Source organism: Neophocaena asiaeorientalis, unplaced genomic scaffold, assembly GCF_003031525.2.
Source record: "Neophocaena asiaeorientalis asiaeorientalis breed wild unplaced genomic scaffold, Neophocaena_asiaeorientalis_V1.1 scaffold62, whole genome shotgun sequence".
NCBI classification, from domain to species: Eukaryota; Metazoa; Chordata; class Mammalia; order Artiodactyla; family Phocoenidae; genus Neophocaena; species Neophocaena asiaeorientalis.
In genome coordinates, this window is record NW_020175191.1 from 6,100,943 (window position 1) to 6,121,053 (window position 20,111).

At 40.8% G+C, this 20,111-nt stretch overlaps 1 protein-coding gene across 1 annotated transcript in view; it reads right to left on the minus strand.

Annotated features, from left to right (window-relative positions):
* Window positions 1-20,111, minus strand: part of SPAG17 (sperm associated antigen 17) — a 221,319-nt gene that overhangs the window by 156,296 nt on the left and 44,912 nt on the right. Inside the window, 1 exon segment of the mRNA XM_024764900.1 lies at window positions 7,899-8,030. Within this exon segment, the coding sequence (XP_024620668.1) occupies window positions 7,899-8,030 (132 nt within the window).

The following is a 20,111-nucleotide window of genomic DNA, read 5'->3' on the forward strand; positions in this document are numbered from 1 at the left end:
ACAAGCATCTTTTAAACCCCAGTAACACGGAAATTAGCAATATTGATCTCCCTCCTTTCACAAAAGCATTTAAGAAGTACTTCTAAATCCTGATTTACTTCTTTAGGTATGTTTTTAAATTCTAAAGATAATCATTATTGAAAAATTGGAAAAAAAAAAAAGAACTTACAAAAATCACAATTCCACCATCCAGAGAAGATGAGTGAAGAGGCCATTACAATGCATTCTTTCAAATTATGTTTAGGCGTCATTTTAACGTAATCGTTATTGTTGTCTCCATATAACCTAGTGTTCTGCATTTTCCATTTAACAGTGGATGTATGTTTAATTGGTAGCACATCAAGAAGTATTGCTATGTAAAGTATTTCTCATAGCGACTATATATGTGATTTCCTGGTGTGCAGAGACACTAAATGGTAGAGAACAGAAGCAAATGGAAGCACCTGGGTCCTCCTGGGTGCCAGGGGCAGGCAGAGAAGTCCTTGGTACATTTCTGAACATGTTCTTTGCCCTACCCAGTCCCCACTACTCCCCTGTGCCTGACTCTAGTGGTGGTCTCCCTCCTCCTCTCCTGTATCCAGTCTGTATCTCCCAACCTCCATACCTGAGCTGAACCAGGACAGTCCCTTTGTTCCTCTGCTTCTGAACAATCGTTGACTACTTGGCCCCGTAGAATTCTACTCTGGTCAAAAGGTCCATCCTTTTCTACTAAGCCCCAATTGCAGGAAAATCACCTCCTATCTCCTTCCCTTTCCCTCTCTTCTCTCCCATTCTGAATAAGCCCCTCCCCTCTATGGGTTTACGTCTTGGGATTTGAGGGTGGGAGTGGGGAGAAGTGAACCAGGTTTGCTGAGCCCCCCTCTTAAATCATAAGCTAAAATTTGTTCAACACCAACCTCTTTTGCCTTTCTTGCTTTTGGGTAGCATAACACGCATGTTCCCATTTAGGGTCATCTACTTACAACTGAAAGAACTCAGAGGGAACTCTTGCCAATTCAAGATAAAAAATGAGGAGGTGTGTATCTAACAGGCCCCTCTTTCTACCGTGTTTGGGGAACACATGCTCCCCAGCATATGAAGGGAGAGTCAAGTTCATAGCAGAGTACATTTTCTTTAAAATGCACTGTGTACCAAAAGCATCTGGATGCCTCCTCCTCCTGTGGGAAGGCTTTGGGTAGGCATGGAGATTTCTTACCAGTTAAGCTACATAGCAGATGTGGGGCTCTTGTCTTAGCAACAAACAAAAATGTATTAGGGTTTCACACACTCACTTGAGTATTACGTGACACCTACCTAGAACCCTTCATCTTGTTATTCTCACCTCTTAAAGGGAAAAATACAAAATTCTCCCTCTCTGGAATTGGGCAACCTAGTTATTTGATGCTTCAAAAATATTTTAGACTGTATTTTATTTCTAAATTACTTCTTAATACCAAAATTCAAATACCTCGATGGGTAGTCATTCTGTTGTTCTTCACAGTGAAAGGGAAGTAAATGGTAAAAGTCAGCGGAACCAGTGGTAAATACCTATGCTTCCTCTTAACTTTTATAGATAATAGCACATCTACATATGTAGAACTTTGTGTTGTGTATAACTTTGTGTTTCATATGTGTTCTATCATAAGATTCCCACAATAATATTATTAAGGATATAGATAAGAAAAGATGTCACGGCAGTTAAATGACTAAGTCACTCCACTATTATGTGACTTATGAGAAACAGGGTCTATCTTCTGAGTGCTACTCAGTCCTCTTTCAAGATATCACTCTATCTCATAAACAATCTATTGGTCACAGATGATGAGAGGACAATAGATGGACTGAAAAAAATGTATGGTGTCAAGTAAGTTTGAGAGACAATAGATTAAACAATATTAAAGAGATTTGTTTTCATGAAACTCCTCCATCTTTAATAAGCTAATATAAAGTTAATTTGAACAGGGGGTCATTTGTTATCTTTTTTAATGGAGAACTGGGTCTAAATGGTTCCAGAACCTATTTTGGAAAGAAAAGGTTGTGGGAACATTTGGGGGCCCAATTAATCCATTTCTATAAACGTATGCTAAGGAAATTATCCAAAATATGAAGAAGTGTATACGGTAAGGTTGTTCATCACAACATTGTTTATTATGAAACAACACAGAAATAACGGAAATGTTCAACAATAAAGGAACTTTAAGAAAAGTATGGTAGTCAATAGAATGTCACCTAGCCAAAAACAATGATAGATGTGGATGCTGTGATAATGAGAAAAAATTATGGTATATTTTAATTGAAAAAAACTGGATTAAAATTTCTTTTTACAATGATTACAGCTATGTAAAGAAACAAATCCACAGAAACAAAGGAAATGTACCAAAATGCTAACATTCGTTATAATAGGGTTATGGCATTATGAACATTTTGTTTTTCCTTTTCTATATTTTCTCTTTCTTTCCCCTCCCTGCCTACCTGCCAAATAGAAAATATAATGTATGGGACTGAGTTAGGAGCTTGCTTTTCTAGAGAGTGGCTGAGGTGTAGAAAATGTAAGCAAACGAATATACTGGGTTCACTCGACCAAATGATGCAATCTAAAGATTTCACAAAGTCCTGGGGTGCCACACTGCCATCTTCAGGGTGCAATTCTTCAGCCACAGATTCAGAACATGGCCCTGTCTGTGTGTGGTGGTGGTGAGGGGGTGGGTCTGATGTCTACCTGATGTCTGTCTCCTGCACGATCCTATGTGATTTAGAGGTTTTAGAACCGGATCAGCCAATGCTATCCAACTTCAACATCCAGAAGGGCAGAGAGAAGGGCTAAGGATGTCTGAAATAATACCAGGAAGTCTCTTTCTAAGAGATTCCCCCAGAGACCAGCTCATTTCTGGGCAGGGGGTTGGGACTGGATAAGAAGTCAGGATTCCCTCGGGAATTGGTGGTTGGTTAGCTCAGTGCCCTTTGTCTTTGGTGGACTTTGTTCCTTTCTCTGACCAGTCCCCGCCCCGCTTAACCTCAGGATGTTTTATGCAACATGGAATTACACGATATAATTAGCGAGTTGGTAGATCCCACTGAGCAAAGCCATTTGCTCCTCCAAAGAAGCATCCCTGGGAAGTTCTCTACTGATTGTGAGCCAAGAGTGCTGTTTTGCGTAATTATTGAGACACACTCAGAAGGGGTATGTACAGTGATTAAGAACATAATCTTAGAGTCTGACAGCTCTGGATTTAAATCCTGAGTAGCTATTTAGCCTTGGGAAAGTTACTTTTCACACCCTCAGTTTCCCCATCTGCAAATCGAGAATAATACTCTGTAACTCATAAAGTCATTTAAAGCATTAAATGTTAAAACATATGTAAAGAGCTTAGTATAGTGGCAAGCAGTCAATAATGGTAGCTAATTACTATTATTAGCTGCTGTAACTGTAGCTATTTGTATTTCAAAATACTGCTCTATTTTAAATGTGTGCGTTTCTTTACATTTTTCCTGAAGTCTGTAAAAAGGTTTCATTAATTCATAGCATCCCAATTAGGAAAGCACTGCTCTAGTTTACAGATAAGCCAGCCAGGGAATCATTTATAATTTACCCTGAATTGTTGAATTTTGTAGCTCTTCAGATCCAACAGTTTTGTTGGTAGTATCCTCATTTCGATAATCCAGCCTCAAAGAATTCCATCCAGTTAGTGAGGCAAGTTATTCCTTTCCTGAAACCACACGGGTCCCTCTAAACTGAGTTTCTGCTCTTCCTCTGTTTGATTTCTTAGAATAGTTTCTGAAGATTTTAACCACAACTGAATCAAAACTAACCAGCCTGTAATTTCCTGGTATGTCCCTATGGCTTTTCTTTTAAAACAAAACACACATACAAAATGGCATTACATTGGCCGGTTTCCAGTGTTTCGGGGTTTTAACTGGAGTAAGCTGGAAAACGTCTGTGAAATTTACCCTAATTTCTCTTTGTCGGTCCTTTGGAGCAGGCTCTTGGTTGTTTGGGCTTCATCATGATATCTGGTCAAATTTAGGTGCTTTTAATTTTGAGATGTTTTAAGAAAAGTTTACCAGTACCATCTGTCCATATTCTTTACTGCCTGTCTTCCATCTATTCAATTCTAGGACATTGAAAAATAAGGCAACTTGTGCTAAGTAGATAAGCCAGAAAGAGAAAGAACTGTTCTGCTTTTATATAAAAGATATGCTAAAAATATCCAAGAAAATATGGACTGGTTATTTGAATTCACAAATTAAAAGCACAGTTAGAATATATTTGGATCTTTTCCTAAAAAAAAACCTATCCAAATGTTCTGAACTCAACGGCACAGACTAGATTTAGTTTGGTTGATTATTTAAATGGGTTAATTTTGCTTGTATTATAGCCATTTTTAATTTTTTGATGATTAAATGTTTTCTTTTAGCTGATTTCTCAATATATTTTAAATATTTTGATTCACAATGAAGTGTTTTGGTTTTAAAAAATGTTTATAATTAATATATAACATAAAAGTTGGAGTTAAAAAGAATTAAAAATGTGAAAAATACTGTAATATTCAGATAATGACTAAATTAAAACATGGTCAGCAATTTGTTTTAAAATTATAATGAACCTTATGAAAATATATGTGCCCAATACATTGTTTCTCTAAATGTTTGTTAAGTTAATGAACTAACAACAAATTGATAATGATTTAACTTAAAATGCAGAATAAATGTTGAGATAATGATGTGCACAAGGAAAACTTATTTCTAAACAAAACACTGTCTTATTCCGATTTTAAGATATAATAAAATCTAATTTGGGATTAATTATATGAAAAAGTCATATTCAGAAGTTCTGAAATACATTTCTAGAAATAAAGTGTATTTTCTTCATTATATGTATATTTGGAAGTAATCAACAAGATGTTTCTGAATATATAAAAGTTTTGAAATATATTCAACTTATTACAATTAGAGGCAGGGATTTGCCTCTCAGAAATTTATATGCTAAAGGCCTCTAAACTGTACTTCTAAGAAATATCTTCCTTGTGTTATTTTTTATAATATTAATTACCCAGTAAACTTTCTTCATGGACAAAGCAAATGCAATGTTAAGCATAGCCCGGACTAAAGTGTTATAAATTATTAAAATTAGTGGAATCTAAAATAATGCTATTTTCACTGTATGTGGCTATTGTAACTATATTATTAAGAAAAGTTTTGATGGTTAAAACAGAATCAAGGGGCTTCCATGGTGGCGCAGTGGTTGAGAATCTGCCTGCCAATGCAGGGGACACGGATTCGAGCCTGGGAAGATCCCACATGCCGTGAGGCAACTGGGCCCATGAGCCACAACTACTGAGCCTGCGCATCTGGAGCCTGTGCTCCACAACAAGAGAGGCTGCGATAGTGAGAGGCCCGTGCACCGCAATGAGGAGTGGCCCCCGCTTGCCGCAACTAGAGAAAGCCCTCACACAGAAACGAAGACCCGACACACCCAAAAATAAATAAATAAACTAATTAATTTAAAAAGCAAGTTTAAAAAAAAAACAGAATCAAATATGTAGTATACATTACATTTTTTTCCACTGGGTTAAAAGGACAGGGACGTACTCATATTAGTAGTTTTTGTCCTGTCTCCCTAGTATTTTCTGTAATTACTGCTATGGATATTTTTCAACCATTCATTTTTAAAAATTCAATTCCAAAAATTCAACATAGAAGATACAAAACACTCTGGGTTGTACAGATGTAAACATATAACTAGTATTTGAGAGAAAGCAACCACATATACCTCATGTTGATGTTAAAAAGCCGAAGAGACAGTCACTCCCCTTGCAGGAATCTCAGAATCTCACCCGGGGTTCAGAAAGAGGAAGAAATTGGGTAAAGTCCTCTTTCCTTTTTTTCCATTTTCTAAACCACAGCGTGGTGTCAGTTTTACATACTTTATACTTATTTTGCTTTCTGCTAAACTCCCTGGCTGACAAGCATTAACCTCTGTTGTTCCAAATGACCTGCTGGGCAGTGCTGTTGAAATGAACATAGATTACATCATCCCTCCAGCAACTCCCTTAGTCTTGCCTTTACCTAGAATATTTTTCTGGAGAGCTCTCCCTTCCAATCAGTTTTCATCAATTATTTAGTACTGACTCGTGTGGTTGTAACTCAGAGATTTGGGGCTGGTGTTTCGGGAACCCAATCTAATGAAGACATCAAATTAGATTATGTAATTGCTGGCTCTTAATTGCTCAAAGAGTCCTCTTATGCATCTATTACTTCTTTATTTTTATAAATCTAAAATTCAACTCCCTATTCCTTAAGACTCTTGAATTTTCAACAAATAAAGATTATTTCTGTATCTTCAGAATCTCATAACTGTCTTATTATACTGTTCACATTTCAAAAAAAAATGTTGAGCAAAATAACAGTGCAGAAATATCTTTATACTGTTAGTTTTAAAAACGTTTCCTGGGTGGCCAGGATATTGCAGTTATTGTTACTTAAAATTTGTTAACTGAAATCTAAAACCTACTCCTATTACAAACAATTACCAAGACTTAAAACAGGTGGCAAACAAGGAAATTGACACTCTTAATGTGTTATGTATATTTGTAGGTGCTGTGGGAAAGCACAAAGCAAACAGAAGGTGCAAGAATTTTTGCAGGACTTAACAGTCTACTTTTTGTAATTCACATTCCCATGTGACACTGGAATTTTAAAAAGACAAGAAACGATCTTTCTATACTAGTTTCAAATTTTCCAATTTTTCTTCTGCCAAGTCTTAACGTCCCTGAGTATTTTTTAAGGTACGAACCTCCTGTACACGTTGGAAAGAGCTTCATATAGAAGGAAAACTATACCATCAACTGTTTTCAAATATGTAGAATTTTTCTGGGGACAATATACACCACCCTAGTAAGATGCTAAATGCAGAATCTCTTTGAAAGACATACAGCCCTATATTACAAATTTAAGGTGGCATTATTATGTTTTTCTACAGTCACCCTGTCAAGAGTTCAATTCAAATAGGAAAGCCAGATTTGGGGGGGTCTTAACAAAGGGGAAGTAGGTATTATTGGAACATGTTCACTTTTCTCTTTCTTCTTCCATGACTTGGTTTTGCCTCTCCCGCTTAGAGGCATAAAGAAACAATTTACTTATACACCCACTTCGTACATACACATGCACACATACACATTACACATGTACATACAGAAGCATTTGGCTTTCCAAAAATATTTCAGCGTGATTTGGAAAATAAGAAAAACATCTCTCATTTTGACTAAGGTTAAAGAGCAAATGGATTTGAAACTAGCATCACTTTGCTAAAACTATTTTAAAATATTTTTTCAGATGAAAAATACAAATCTTTGGAAAGCTCACAGATTGATTTCCATAGGCAAATCAAATGAAAAGTCTACACATGAAGAAATAAGCAGGTATATAATATAGGAGTAGAAGTAACGGAGCGCTGCTGAAATATTTAGATTATTAGGAAGATGCAGATGTAGCCCATTATTTTAATAGGTACTCCTATTGAATATCATGTAAAATATTTAAAATAGCTAGACCCCGACTTTGTGGGGTTTTCTCACCTTTTTATATTTACTTCTCCTGACTCTGTGTCTCTCCTTTGGTTCCCTAATTTGTTCCTAACATACAAATAGACTACCATAAAAACAACCTCAGCCACATGCCCTGGGATACTGTCACATTTCTGCATAGGAGAACTTATTTTTAATGGGTTTGTCTTTGAGAAAATGTAATTCCTCCAACAGCGCTTTGGATAGGCTTTTCCCTAAAAAGTTGAGGCAACAGTTAAATGTGCTACGTAACACTTCGTGGCAGGCTTACGGAGAGAGGAAGTGCCCCAGAGAACCTGGCTGCAGTTCACTCACTCCTTGCCGTCTTTAGAAAACCCACCATCTCCCTCCCAGTACCTTCTTCTCGTTTTCCCGTCGCTGTTGGTCCTTCAGTTTAACCTGGAGAAGCTGAAATTTCAAGAGTTTCCCTATCAGTGGTAAGGTGAATTTCTCTCCGCTGTCCATAATTGCTTTTGCTGCTGTTAAAACCTATGAAGAAACACAATTATTAGGAAAGTGGCATTTTATAACCTTTGGCATGTCTGTCAGTGATGAAAAGATGAAATGGTATTTTGAGTTTTGTAATATTTGTCTTGCCACAAAGGTGCCTCATTGCGGGCCAAAAAAATTAGGGAAAAATGCCCCAATGCCATAAAGAGAGGCATTTACCCTCTACTCTAAGTAGATTGGGTTGTCTGAAAATGAACTTTTTCCAATAAGTGCTTCCCATGATGGTGCTAGACTCAGACTCCCAAACATGGGTGGAGGAAAGACAGGTGGAGCTCTGTGTTAGGATGACCGGTAGGTCAGTTTCATGCTACAGAAAGTCTGTTGTTTGGCACAGCCAATAGTCCAAACTGTCAAACCCTGACTTCTTACGACGCTATAAATTAAATAGGGTTTTATAAAAATGGAAATGGCTATGTTAGCAGTCTTTCATTTCTTGGTGACCAAATTCAAATGAAAGATAAAAGCTGTTTGACACAGAGGCGCCGAGTGAATGCTGCTCCCCTACTCCCACCCCTTGCAATTTAAGGTTTATCCTGTTGGTATGCAGCCTAATTGGGGTGAAATAAGGTTATTGAGTTTTCTTTGGGTGACGACAGCCACTAGGAACATACAGCTGTATTGTCCAGATGTGTGGCACTGACAGCCTGTTTTATAACTGCATTTTTTACAGCTTGTTTCCTCTAAATTTCACACAACTGTCTAACATCTGGGCCCTTTTCCTTGGAGCCCTATAACCACTTTATTTACTGCAAAAAAATAGAAAATAAAATCATGTAAAATATACCATAAAAAGTTGTTATGTATTTCTCTTTCTTCATGTTGTCTCCCTAATAAAGTTCACCTCAGCCGGAAGCTCTGTCACAAAAGTAATCTAGTCAAAGTGTTTTTCCACTTTTGTTTTCAAGCAAGCATCAGGTTTATTTATAACCTCGGGATGAATTAGGTGTTACTAAAATGTCCTGACATGTTGCTTTTCTCCCCCCCTGGTGCAATTACTCCTCCAGGCGCATATGGTGTCAATTTCACAGCCTCCGTCTCAGATAATGATGGCGCACACCGCATCTCATCGGGCTGCGTCTTGTCTGAGGTTCATACAAGCCCTTGGTCAGGGCTTTCCTGACCAATCCGGTTCCTTATGACTTTTCACTTTGCCAAGGGAAATAGCTGAAAGAAAGGGAGATGGCTATTTTGCTTCTAACTGCAGATGGCCCTGTGGATTATCATATGCCAAAATGTAATCGGACCGCCTCAAGACCACATTGGGGTTTCCTGCATTGCAATGCAGGAGGGGAAAGCCAGGGAAAGGACTCCTTTAAAGCTGCTGTTTCCAAAAACCAAAGGAACAAACCAAATGTCAGAAAGCTTTGCATGTGTCTAAGCAAACACCCTCCATGAAACAGAGCTCTTTGCTTTTTATGGCAGTTCTGCTCCTGCTAACACGATTTAGGAAAAGGGACATGATGGCTGTGATTTCTGGGAGCTGGAAAACATAAGGATACACCTGTGGAATCTCACCACTTAATGATGACCAGACTCAAGAGAGAAGGGAATCCTAAGGGGACGGACAGTCACACATAAAATGAAAGCTGTCCGATTGGGTCCAGCCTCAAAGGGTAGATGTATTTGGTTTGAAATGTTATTTTTCAATACCAGCTAAACAGTGTGCCGACTATCAGGCTTCTCTGTGACATCTGGTTCAAAATATACAGCTTTGAGTTTTGAAGCTCATAGCAGTCTAGGATGGGGCGTTTCCCTGTGATACAAATATAATGACAATGTTGAAGGGAAGTCAACACTGGACTGGGTCTCTTTTCCTGAAGACCTGTGAAAACAGGATATTTACCTATGTCTTGGGTGGTGTGGGTGAAGCCTGCCTGGTGTCACGGTGATGGATGGGATGTCTCCGGAGTTGTTTTCTATCCCCATGTCCCTATTAGGCTACAAATGTTACCTCACTGTGTTAAAATGTACTCAAAGCACAACAAAATGTCCCAAGAGAAAGGTGTTTTGCGGGCCATAAATGTTATTTCTGGTCAGTTGAAAACTGTCTGTAGAGAGCTGGGTTTAAAACAAAAATCTGGCACAGCCTCAAAATAAGAATGATACCCTACTGTGAAATGGCGAGATTAGGAATAGCTGGGCACCCATGATCTCATGGACACAGAGCCAGGAAGAGCAGTGGTGGGGCGAGCCCGGAGGATGCTCCCTCCTCCCTGAGCAGCCCAGGGTGACCCAGTCGGAGGCAGACCCAGTGCCGATGCCCACACTCCCGGAGAAGGGCACAGCACTGCACGTGGCACTGTTGGCAATGGCAGAAACCGGCATGCTTGTCCTTCCCAGAGGAGGTTGCTCAGAGGAGGAGGTTTGACTCCCAGGCATGCCATTTTCTGTCTGTGCTTCTCCCAAAGGGAATGGTAATGCGAATCCTTAGGATAATTAATGTAAATGAAAGTCTCTGCTGAAAAACATCTTAGACTGAAAATTTTTATGGAATGTGGGTCATCTCCAGGAGAGGCAGAAAAAGAAAAATGTCTATAAGTGAATTTCTACCGAAAAGTCTTTCTTCTCACACCCCATAGTTCACACTTCCAGCCAATCAAGAGCCAGTAGTTTGGTCTCAGATGAAAAACAAATCCTTAGAGGGCCTTTGTTTGAAGGATAAGTCTTTGAGGGAAGGAAAAAACATGTGCAGAAGACACAGATTTTAAGGCTTCCCTTCCCTTGCCTTACTCGTATTAACTGAGATAATAATCAAATCTTCAACCTCCCAGCATTGTAAGGGTTACTTGTCCAGTATCTAGTCCGTGTGTGTGTGTCTCTGTGTGTCTCTGTGTGTCTGTGTGTCTGTGCATCTGTGTGTCTCTGTGTGTGTCTGTGTGCTGGGGAGGCAGGCCGACAAGGGCAGTAGGTCTTGGGAGGATGAGGGATACAAGAGAGAAAGGGAGCCGTGAGCTGATCAGGGTTGAGGAGTAATTAGACAAACCCCAAAGTTTCCAGAACTAGGCAGAAAAACAGCCCTACGTGGGTTAAAACCTAGGTACTCATCAAGCCAAAATACCAAATAAATGAGCCTGGCATGAGTCAGAAACTTAAAAAATGCGTCTTATGGGCAAATGAGACTTATTAAATGGAGAAAAACTGTTCCCAGACAAGGCCTGTACGTGTCTCCTGGACCTATTCAGGCCAGGTCTCGGGGCCTGCCAGGGCTGGGGGGACATCCAGGCCAAGCTACCCGAGGTGCTTGGTCCTGGGAAAGACTGGTGTAGGACGAAATTTAGCGTCCAAGAGTGCAGCTGAGGCAGGAAGACACGATTGTAAGGATCTTATTTTGAGGGTGGATGCCCTTTGTCTGTTAGGAAGTCTGTGATTCTGAGCACACTAAGAAATAAAAACATTTCTCTCTTTATCACTGACCTGATTCAAAGACGTATGTCATATTTACTACCTAATGATCTGATCCAACAAAAATACACCAAATGAGCCAAATTCTTTCCTTGCCTGGGGATCAGGTCCCCCCACAGACACTAGTGCCCTCCCTTCCCGTCTTCCATCCTCTCCGTGGATCCTCCCCACATTAGTAGTAAGCACGGCATCGGTTGGGACAAACACTTAGAACTGCTCCACAGATTCCCATGAAAACAAAATGTATGTGTGTGCACAAATGCATGTATACATACAGACATATAAACACATATGCATACATATATGTATGTGTATACATGATACATAAATAGATAGATGATAGATAGATAGATAGAGATAGATAGATAGGACTTCCATGAGGTCTGCAGGTCTGCGGCCAGGCTTCCCTGGTTTGCTTACAACAAGGCACAAGGAACAGCTTGACTTAAGTTGCGTAACTTGCTGCACGTTCAATCCAGGTGAGTTCTGAGGAAGGGTAAAGATTTTGGATCTGCATTTCTCTTGCCTGGAACAAACCAGGGAAAAGAGGTGGTGGAGGAGAGGGAAATGTGTGGTTATGTGAGGCAGAAAAGGGAAGGATGAAGGGAGAGGGATGGGATGAGGAAAGGCTTTTCCTCCAGGGACTCCAAATATAGTCACCATTTTTTCCTAAAAGTCTTTTGGTTTCAGGGCCCTCCTTGAGGGTCCATGGTATTTGTTACAGTAGCTGCAAAAATGCGTAAGATATGATTTCACATTTAACCCATTATTCTTGGGTCAATGACTTAGGATTGGTTTGGATATATAAAGACCTCAGCAAATGGGAGCAGAATCCATAAACTTGGCTCAGTCCAAACTAGCCCAGGGCGGAGCAAACAGATTTTTGACATGCAGATCTAATTCGCTTTGTTTCTTCATTCATTCTTTCATTCATTCATTCATTCATTCATTTGGTACCACATTCTTTTGTTTCTCTCATTTCCTTAATATATGACCAAGTGCAATAGTTCCTCATCATGGTAAAAAGTGCAAGCAGTACCAGAAGGACGTACAATGAAAAGAAAATGCTTCCCCAATCTCCTGCATTCCATTAACCAGTTCTTGTGTATCCTTATGTAATTTCCTATGCATATATAGACATATACTTATATCTTTTTATATTTTAATACAAATAGTATCACACTTTCATATCGTCAAGTGGTTTGTGTATATATATAACTGAATCACTCTGCTGTACACCTGAAACTAACACAATACTGTAAATCAACTATACTTCAATATATAAAATAAAATAACGGGGCTCCCCTGGTGGCGCAGTGGTTGAGAGTCCGCCTGCCGATGCAGGGGACGTGGGTTCGTGACCCGGTCCTGGAAGATACCACATGCTGCGGAGCGGCTGGGCCCGTGAGCCATGGCCGCTGAGCCTGCGCGTCCAGAGCCTGTGCTCCGCGACGGGAGAGGCCACGACAGTGAGAGGCCCGTGCAACGCAGCAATAAATAAATTAATTAATTAATTAAATTAAATAATGTTTGTTTAATCATCCCATCACTTTGTCCCTTAGATTTTATGCCAAAACTGAAAGGAAAGATATCCTATTTGGCACCATCCTTGGCAAAGTTTATTAATGTAGGAAATGCTTACATGCCTTATAAAATAGTAATGGTGCACTCAGATATTACACAGTGAAAGGTAATGGAAATCTGTGACTTTCAGGCTAAGACATTTATTCCTGGTCATTTTAAGAAATGTGCCCTTGTACAGGTGAGGATAAACAGGGCTGGTCCAAGGCAAAATTCAGAAAGATATAGAGTGCCTTTTTGCTTTCTAAATCCCTCCTGCTGCTAAAATAGAAAAGATTTAACTTGGTAACTCACTTTGAATGAATTTTACTCATACCAGTGACTAAGCTGTATTATAAAATTTTATCCCTTATTTATAGAATGAAAGGGACTAGCAACTGATGATAGAATTTCAAGCAAGAAGTAACAGATGTGGCATTTGAGAATTTAGGATGGGAGGTAGCTATTCCCTCTAACCTGAAAGCTTGCAATGCCTAAGGCTGGCTCTGAAGATAAATACGGTTTCACCTTTGTGGCACTGGGAGGCTGCAGTGTGACAGCAGTCTTGCGGCCATGACTAGTTTCCCATGCATCCACCCTCAAGTTTCACTGCCTGAAGTTGCTCTTTATACACCAGGGCTAGGTCATTCAGAGGAAGGGCTCTGAAGGGAAAATGGAAATACCCTTCAGATTACGGTCAAAGGAGAAGCATCAGAGAGGGTGAGTGGGTAGGTGGGGCAGAAAACCAGTGAGACAGCAGCTCTGTATTGTGAGGGAGGAGTAAAGGCAAAGGAAGCTGCTCTGGGGAGTAAGACCTGGGACTTGTCTATGTGTGACTGTGTCCAAGTGTGTGTGGATATGTGGTGTGTGACTGTGTGTGACCACGGGACTGTGCACAGACTCGTGGGTCTGTGTGCATGCATGTGCCTGTGTGTGCATGTCTGCACAAAAGTATGTGTGTTTTGGTAGCTGCCTTTGGGAATGATTAAGATTATTAAAAGATACTCAGTTTCTCAAAACATTGGCAAACCTGAGATTGCAGATACTGAAGAATTAATAAAAAGAAAAGAATACTAATATTTTTGATTGACACCTTAAAAGTAATACTGCTGCTTACCATTTTTAGCTAATTATTCTGCAGAACACAAGTGCTTATGTTTATCATTAAACACATGTCAGGTTAAATATGTATAATTTATTCATCAAAGTAAACTGTAACTATATAGGCCATCTTCAAAGTTTGTTGCTTATGCACTCTGCTTTTGTCTTATATATGCTATATCTGCTTATAAAATGACAAAGTCAGAGGAAGTATTGCCCCAGTGTGTGTGTGTGTGTGTGTGTGTGTGTGTGTGTGTGTGTGTGTGTTTCACAAAGTTTTCAATGTTTAGAGTCAACGGCTGCTTTAGATGGGACTGATTCTGCATATTTGATGAAAAGGATGGATGAGCAGGTGATTTCAAGTGACTGAAAAGGGCCACTTAAATGGAGATGCCCTCATAGGAAAAGATTCCTGTTGGGAATTTTAGGTCCTCTGGTACAAGGGATGATGACCCAGCTGCTGAAGCCGTAACTACTCATGGGCAGCATAAAGCAGAAGCACAGGCTGCATTTGTATTCCAGTCTTCTCAAATACCACTGGGTGGCCTTGGGAAAGTTATCAACTCCTTTAAACTTCAGCTTTTTAAACTACAGCAGGGTTTCTCAACAGTGGTACTATTGACATTTTGAGCCAGCTACTTCTTTATTGCAGGAGGTTTTTGCATGCACTAGAGGATGTTTTTAGCACATCCCTGGCTACCCCACTGTGACAACCAAAGGTATCTCCAGACATTGCCAAATTCCCCTGGGGGACAAAACTGTCCCTGGTTGAGAACCACTGATGTACAGAAAGAGAATATGAATAGTGCTGATCTCACAAGACTGTTATCAAGCACTGCATGAAGAAACACATGAAAAGACTTAGCATGGTGAATGATCTATGCACAGTAAACCCTCACTAAAGTGAGCTCTTACTGTTGCTATGCTTACATCCAGGGCAGGACTGGAATTCTTGAAGACCTTTCAGCTCAGGTTGGGGGAAAGAAAAAAGTAATGGAGAGATGTGCATTTGGGCAGGCAGAAGGGGAACCTTAATTTATTATCAGCTGGTGGTAATCTGGTTTTTCCTTTCATTGAACCCTTTCTCTGCTCTGACAAGGACAGATCAAGATGCATTTAGGGAAAGCAGAGATAAAAAGAAAAGGTGTAAAACAGATTCTGTTATGGTACAGTGTATTCTGGGAGGGGGAGAGGAGGAAGTCTGTTATTCTTAATTTCTTCTAAAATGAGACAGAGTAATGACCTGAGTGTTCTGCAACTCCTCAGCCTCCCTTCCTGTTCCCTCCACTCTCTTCCCTCCTTCATTCCTCCTGCATTTACTGGGTGCCAACTACATTGCAGTCACTGCGTTGCTTGATCCTTTATGTGTCTAGTCTATCCAGTTCACATTCTTTAAGTAATGAATAATTTCCAATGAGGCATAATTGGAAACACAGCTGGAAGGAGCAGGGTAGCAGGGAGAGAAGGCAATGGAGAGAGACAGGAGGAAAGAAAAAGAATAGGAATGACTGCAACATATTTTCTCACTTTGAGCAGAGGAAAAGAAAATAATCAAGCAATATGAAGCTGTCCCTACATAAATTTCAAGGTGACAGAAGATCTGGGTTCCATGTAGGTCATCCTGTCTGTCTAACGCAAATGGAACGTTATGAAAGGGCTCAGACCACAGCTTGGTGAGAAGTTCATAATGATGATAAATATCCATAGCAGGTGACTCCTGGATCATTTTCAGCTGTCCATAATTAAACTGGTATCCATCTCTCGACAATGTCAGGACTGTGAAATAATTCCAGTCATTGGACCCCTTACATCTGGGCTGAAATGAAATAATATTTGGCAGTAACAAGGAGTCACTGAAACTAAATAAACAACCCCTTTCAAGACTATATAAAAGTCGGTAACATAATAACATTTGACAGGGATTAAGACCTCTTTGGGGCCGTAAGGAAGTTTCAGAAGCAGCAATAACAAATACATAGAAGGTAGAACAGATCTATGCTTTAACAGACATGTATAATTTGAAATGTGATGAATTTCCCAAGGGAGAGGTGCATTTTGAACATCTAGTATGCTCATGTCAAAAAGCACAGGACTTATCTTAGAAACGTTTGTTAGACTTACTCTTCCAAAGAAGGAAAAAGCAAAGCTTTCCTTTTTTTTTTTTAATTTAAATTTATTTATTTTTTATTTATTTGTTTTTGGCTGCATTGGGCCTTTGTTGCTGTGCGTGGGCTTCTCTGCCGTGGCTTCTCTTGTTGCAGAGCTCGGGCTCTGGATGCGCGGGCTTCAGGACTTGTGGTGGGCAGGCTCAGTAGTTGTGACTCGTGGGCTCAAGAGCGGAGGCTCAGTAGTTGTGGCACACAGGCTTAGTTGTTCCATGGAATGTGGGATCTTCCTGGACCGGGGATTGAACCCATGTTCCCTGCACTGGCAGGCGGATTCTTAACCACTGCGCCAACAGGGAAGTCCCTAAAGCTTTCCTTTTTTTGTGGGTTTTTGTATACCCACAAAATAAAGGCACATGAAGCTGAATGTGATAATATGGGAAAGGATGATATAGGAAGTTCAGATATATATTAGCTTTAGGTGTATATTAGTAGCATATGATTCTATTATCATGGTAATCCTTTTTTAATTTTAGATCAAGCTCTTTTCCTCAGTCCCAAGATGCCCCCACCCCTCTGAAGTCATTCTTGGTTCTTTCAGCTTGTCATGAAAGCTACAACTGAACAACCCTACGACTTTTTTGAATCTTCCCTAAGGGAGCTGGCTCTCTTGTTTTGGAATTATTTGTGTGCAGGGTTTGTAATCTCTAGGAGCTTGGAAAGGCTGATCCTGATGTGATTCATCTGTCTCCAACCCCGCATAGAATCGATGCATATGTCATTCAATAAATTTAAAATAGCTTTTGGAGTTATTTCTTGTTTGACTTGAAGCTGGGCGTTTTCCAATATTCATAGCTACCATCACAAAGGTCTAGGAGTAGACTGCAAGTAGCAGTAGGTTCTCAGGCTAAATAAGTAACACATAAGCGGCTACATAGCACACACTATGTGCCAGATACGGACTGTTCCAACAGTGGCACTAAACTAATCTAAGGATTGCACTTTAGATAGTCTACCTCATTTAACTCTCACCTTCCCTCCGAGGTAGAGACTCATCACCTCATTTTATAGATAAAGAAACTGAGGCCTGGTGATCACAAGTAAGTACTAGCTGTGGGATCTGAACTCAGGGCACCTAGTTCCAAGGTCCTACTCTGCATCACCATATTCGGTGGCCTCACAGAAGCCTTTTCACCCCTGAAATGGAGCTACCAGGCTCCCATCTAGTATCCCAGCCCCTCCCCAGTCTATATACCCAGTCCCTATCTTAGCTGGAGGGATGTAGAGCTTTGTAGCTTTTTAGCTTTTTTTTTTTTTATGTTTAAATACTCTTGACTCTCTTACTAGTTCTGTCTTTACCTGGTGCCTCCACTCTAGAGAGCTGTGCTTCTTCTTTTCCTGAGACCCCTCAGATCCTAAAATAGCTCTGAAAGGTGGCAGAATGTGCCACTTTGGCATAACGATTATTCTGAACTAAAGGCACTTGAAAAACGGCAGATGCAAGAAGGGCATTCTAATCTCCCTTTTTCTTCACGAAAACAGGAGATAAAAGCTTCCATGTGAAAGATGTCCTCCCTGTACCAGAAGGAAATTAACATCATCGTCACTGAGGACCAGAAGTTGACAGAGAATTCTATACACGAAGACCTTGCTAAAATAATTCTTAACTTCTTTTAGCCTCCCCACATAGTCTATCTACTCTTTCACACTGCCTCTCTCTGTTCAACCCAATATAAAGGCCCATAGTTCTTGCCATTTCTTTGGGAGTGGGGCTTCATTTCCTTACGAGGGCTCCTGTGTCAGGTAAAACGTATGCAAATTTGCATGCTTTTCTCCTGTCCATCTGTCCAATGTCAATTTAATTCTTGGACCCAGCCGAGAAGAAGCCTCAAAGGGTAAAGGTAAAAAGTTACCTCTCCTGTACTTCATCTGTCTCTTGTCCCCAGGCCTGAATCATGTCTTAGAAACTCAGGCTGGCATCCACCTTCCTTTCCTAGTCGTCTTCTCCTTCGATCCTAGACCATTCCCCTAAAATCCTGCCTCAGTCTGAGTCCAGTGACTGATACCCTGCTAGTCACTGACTGGCCTAGATATCTGAGTACGGCTGGTCCCTGAACTTCCTGCACCCCAATGCCAGACCACTAGGTGAGTCATTTGCCATTTAGTTAGATTCCACGTTCCACTTCCTAGACTGGAAGTTGCTGGGTGCCCACCCACACCTTCCTTCCTTTCTGGGAGAATCTGACATGTTTTAGGCGTTCACCCCTCTCCCAATTGGCTTGTGTGCCTCTGGGGGCTCGCAGCTCCAGGGGTGGATCCCTTTGCACTAGAAATAATCCTAACCTCCCTGGTCCAGGATTGGTTCAGGATGAGCTTGTGACCTAGTTCAGACCAGTGGGATGTGAGGAGTGGTCTCCTGGGGTTGCCGGATCCCATTTCCTCAGTCCTGATGCTTTCGGAAGAGGCTGCAGCCATCCCACCACCATAGGAAGCTGGAGCCGCCACACAGATGGAGGAAGGGTCATTCGTCACAGATGCAGGAAGTGGGGCTGGAGCCTGTGGGCTAAGCTGACCCCAAAACCTGTCTAGACTTCTAGTTATACAAGCCAGTACACTCCCTTTTGTTTAAGCCAGTTTTAATTTTTTTCTTGTGAACTTAGAAGTAAGGTGACCAAGCTGGTATCGATATGGTGAGATTCATGCCTTCAAACTAATAGAGACTTTTTAAAAAAAAATACAGTGATTATGTGTCTTTCAGGTCAGCAGCATTAGCATCACCTGGGAACTTGTTAGTTATGCGAATTCTTGGGCTCTGCCCAGACCTGCTGCATCTGAGGCTCTGGGGGTGGGCCCAGCAGTCTGTGTTTTAACAAGCTCTCAGGGGATCCTGATGTACTCAGGTTTGAGAGCCACTGCTTTCGGGTTTCTTTGGTGGCCTTTCACACTAACATATTTAACTCACATCTTATCAGCACCCCTGCGTCCCTTGTTATTAGTAATGTGCGTCTATATGGCTTAATTTTTTGTACCTATCTTTCTAAAATATAGAGTTACCAAGCTGCTCATTTCAGAGGACAGCCTGGAGTGGGATTTCTGCTAATGTCCTGCTGGGCAAAGAATGTATTCAGTGTGTCAACTCTCTCCACTTTCCCCCTCAAAACTCTACTCCTTCGCGATTACAAAAAAGCTGTAGTGTTTCTCTAGCTTGGTTGTGGACAGTATTCTTCAAGGCTATTGCTGCCTCCTAACTTTCAATCGATGCCAAACCTGTCCCATATAGAGGCTTGTTTGTTAAGTTTCCCGTGTCCTCTCCTAATCTCTTGGACTCATAGAGGAAGCATACAGGGCATTGATGTCTCCTGGCTGGCTACTGGGAGAGCCCTTTGTGAGCAGACAGATGCTGCCTAGTTTCCCATAAGTGTTTCTCTGTGTGCCCTGTGGACCACCTGCCCCATAATCCCTGGGACCCTAGTTAAAGATACAGATTACCTGGGATCTACCCCCAGAACCATCAAATCAATCTCTGGAGGTGAGGTTCTAGGAGCATAAAGTTTCAACAAGCATTCTAGAGATTCTTAAATACCCTTGAGTTTAAGAACTGGGGCAAAGGTCACTTACATATTGACCCTAGGATGACTAACCGAGTGTTTTCCCAGGGCTTGGTACTTTCAGTGCTAAAACTGAAAGTTCCTGGCACCCAGGACAGTTGGTCACCCTAAGATAGCAAGTTCTCAAGGCGAACCATTTTGAGACTGTCAGAGCTAAGGGGATAGTGTCGTTAGTCTGACTTTATCCCTTGCTTTGCTTTCCCCAGTCTTTCTAGCCCATAGAAGAGGGGTGTATTCCAGAAACTGAGAGTGACTGAAAGCACTCGAGGGGTGGGGGTGGGGCC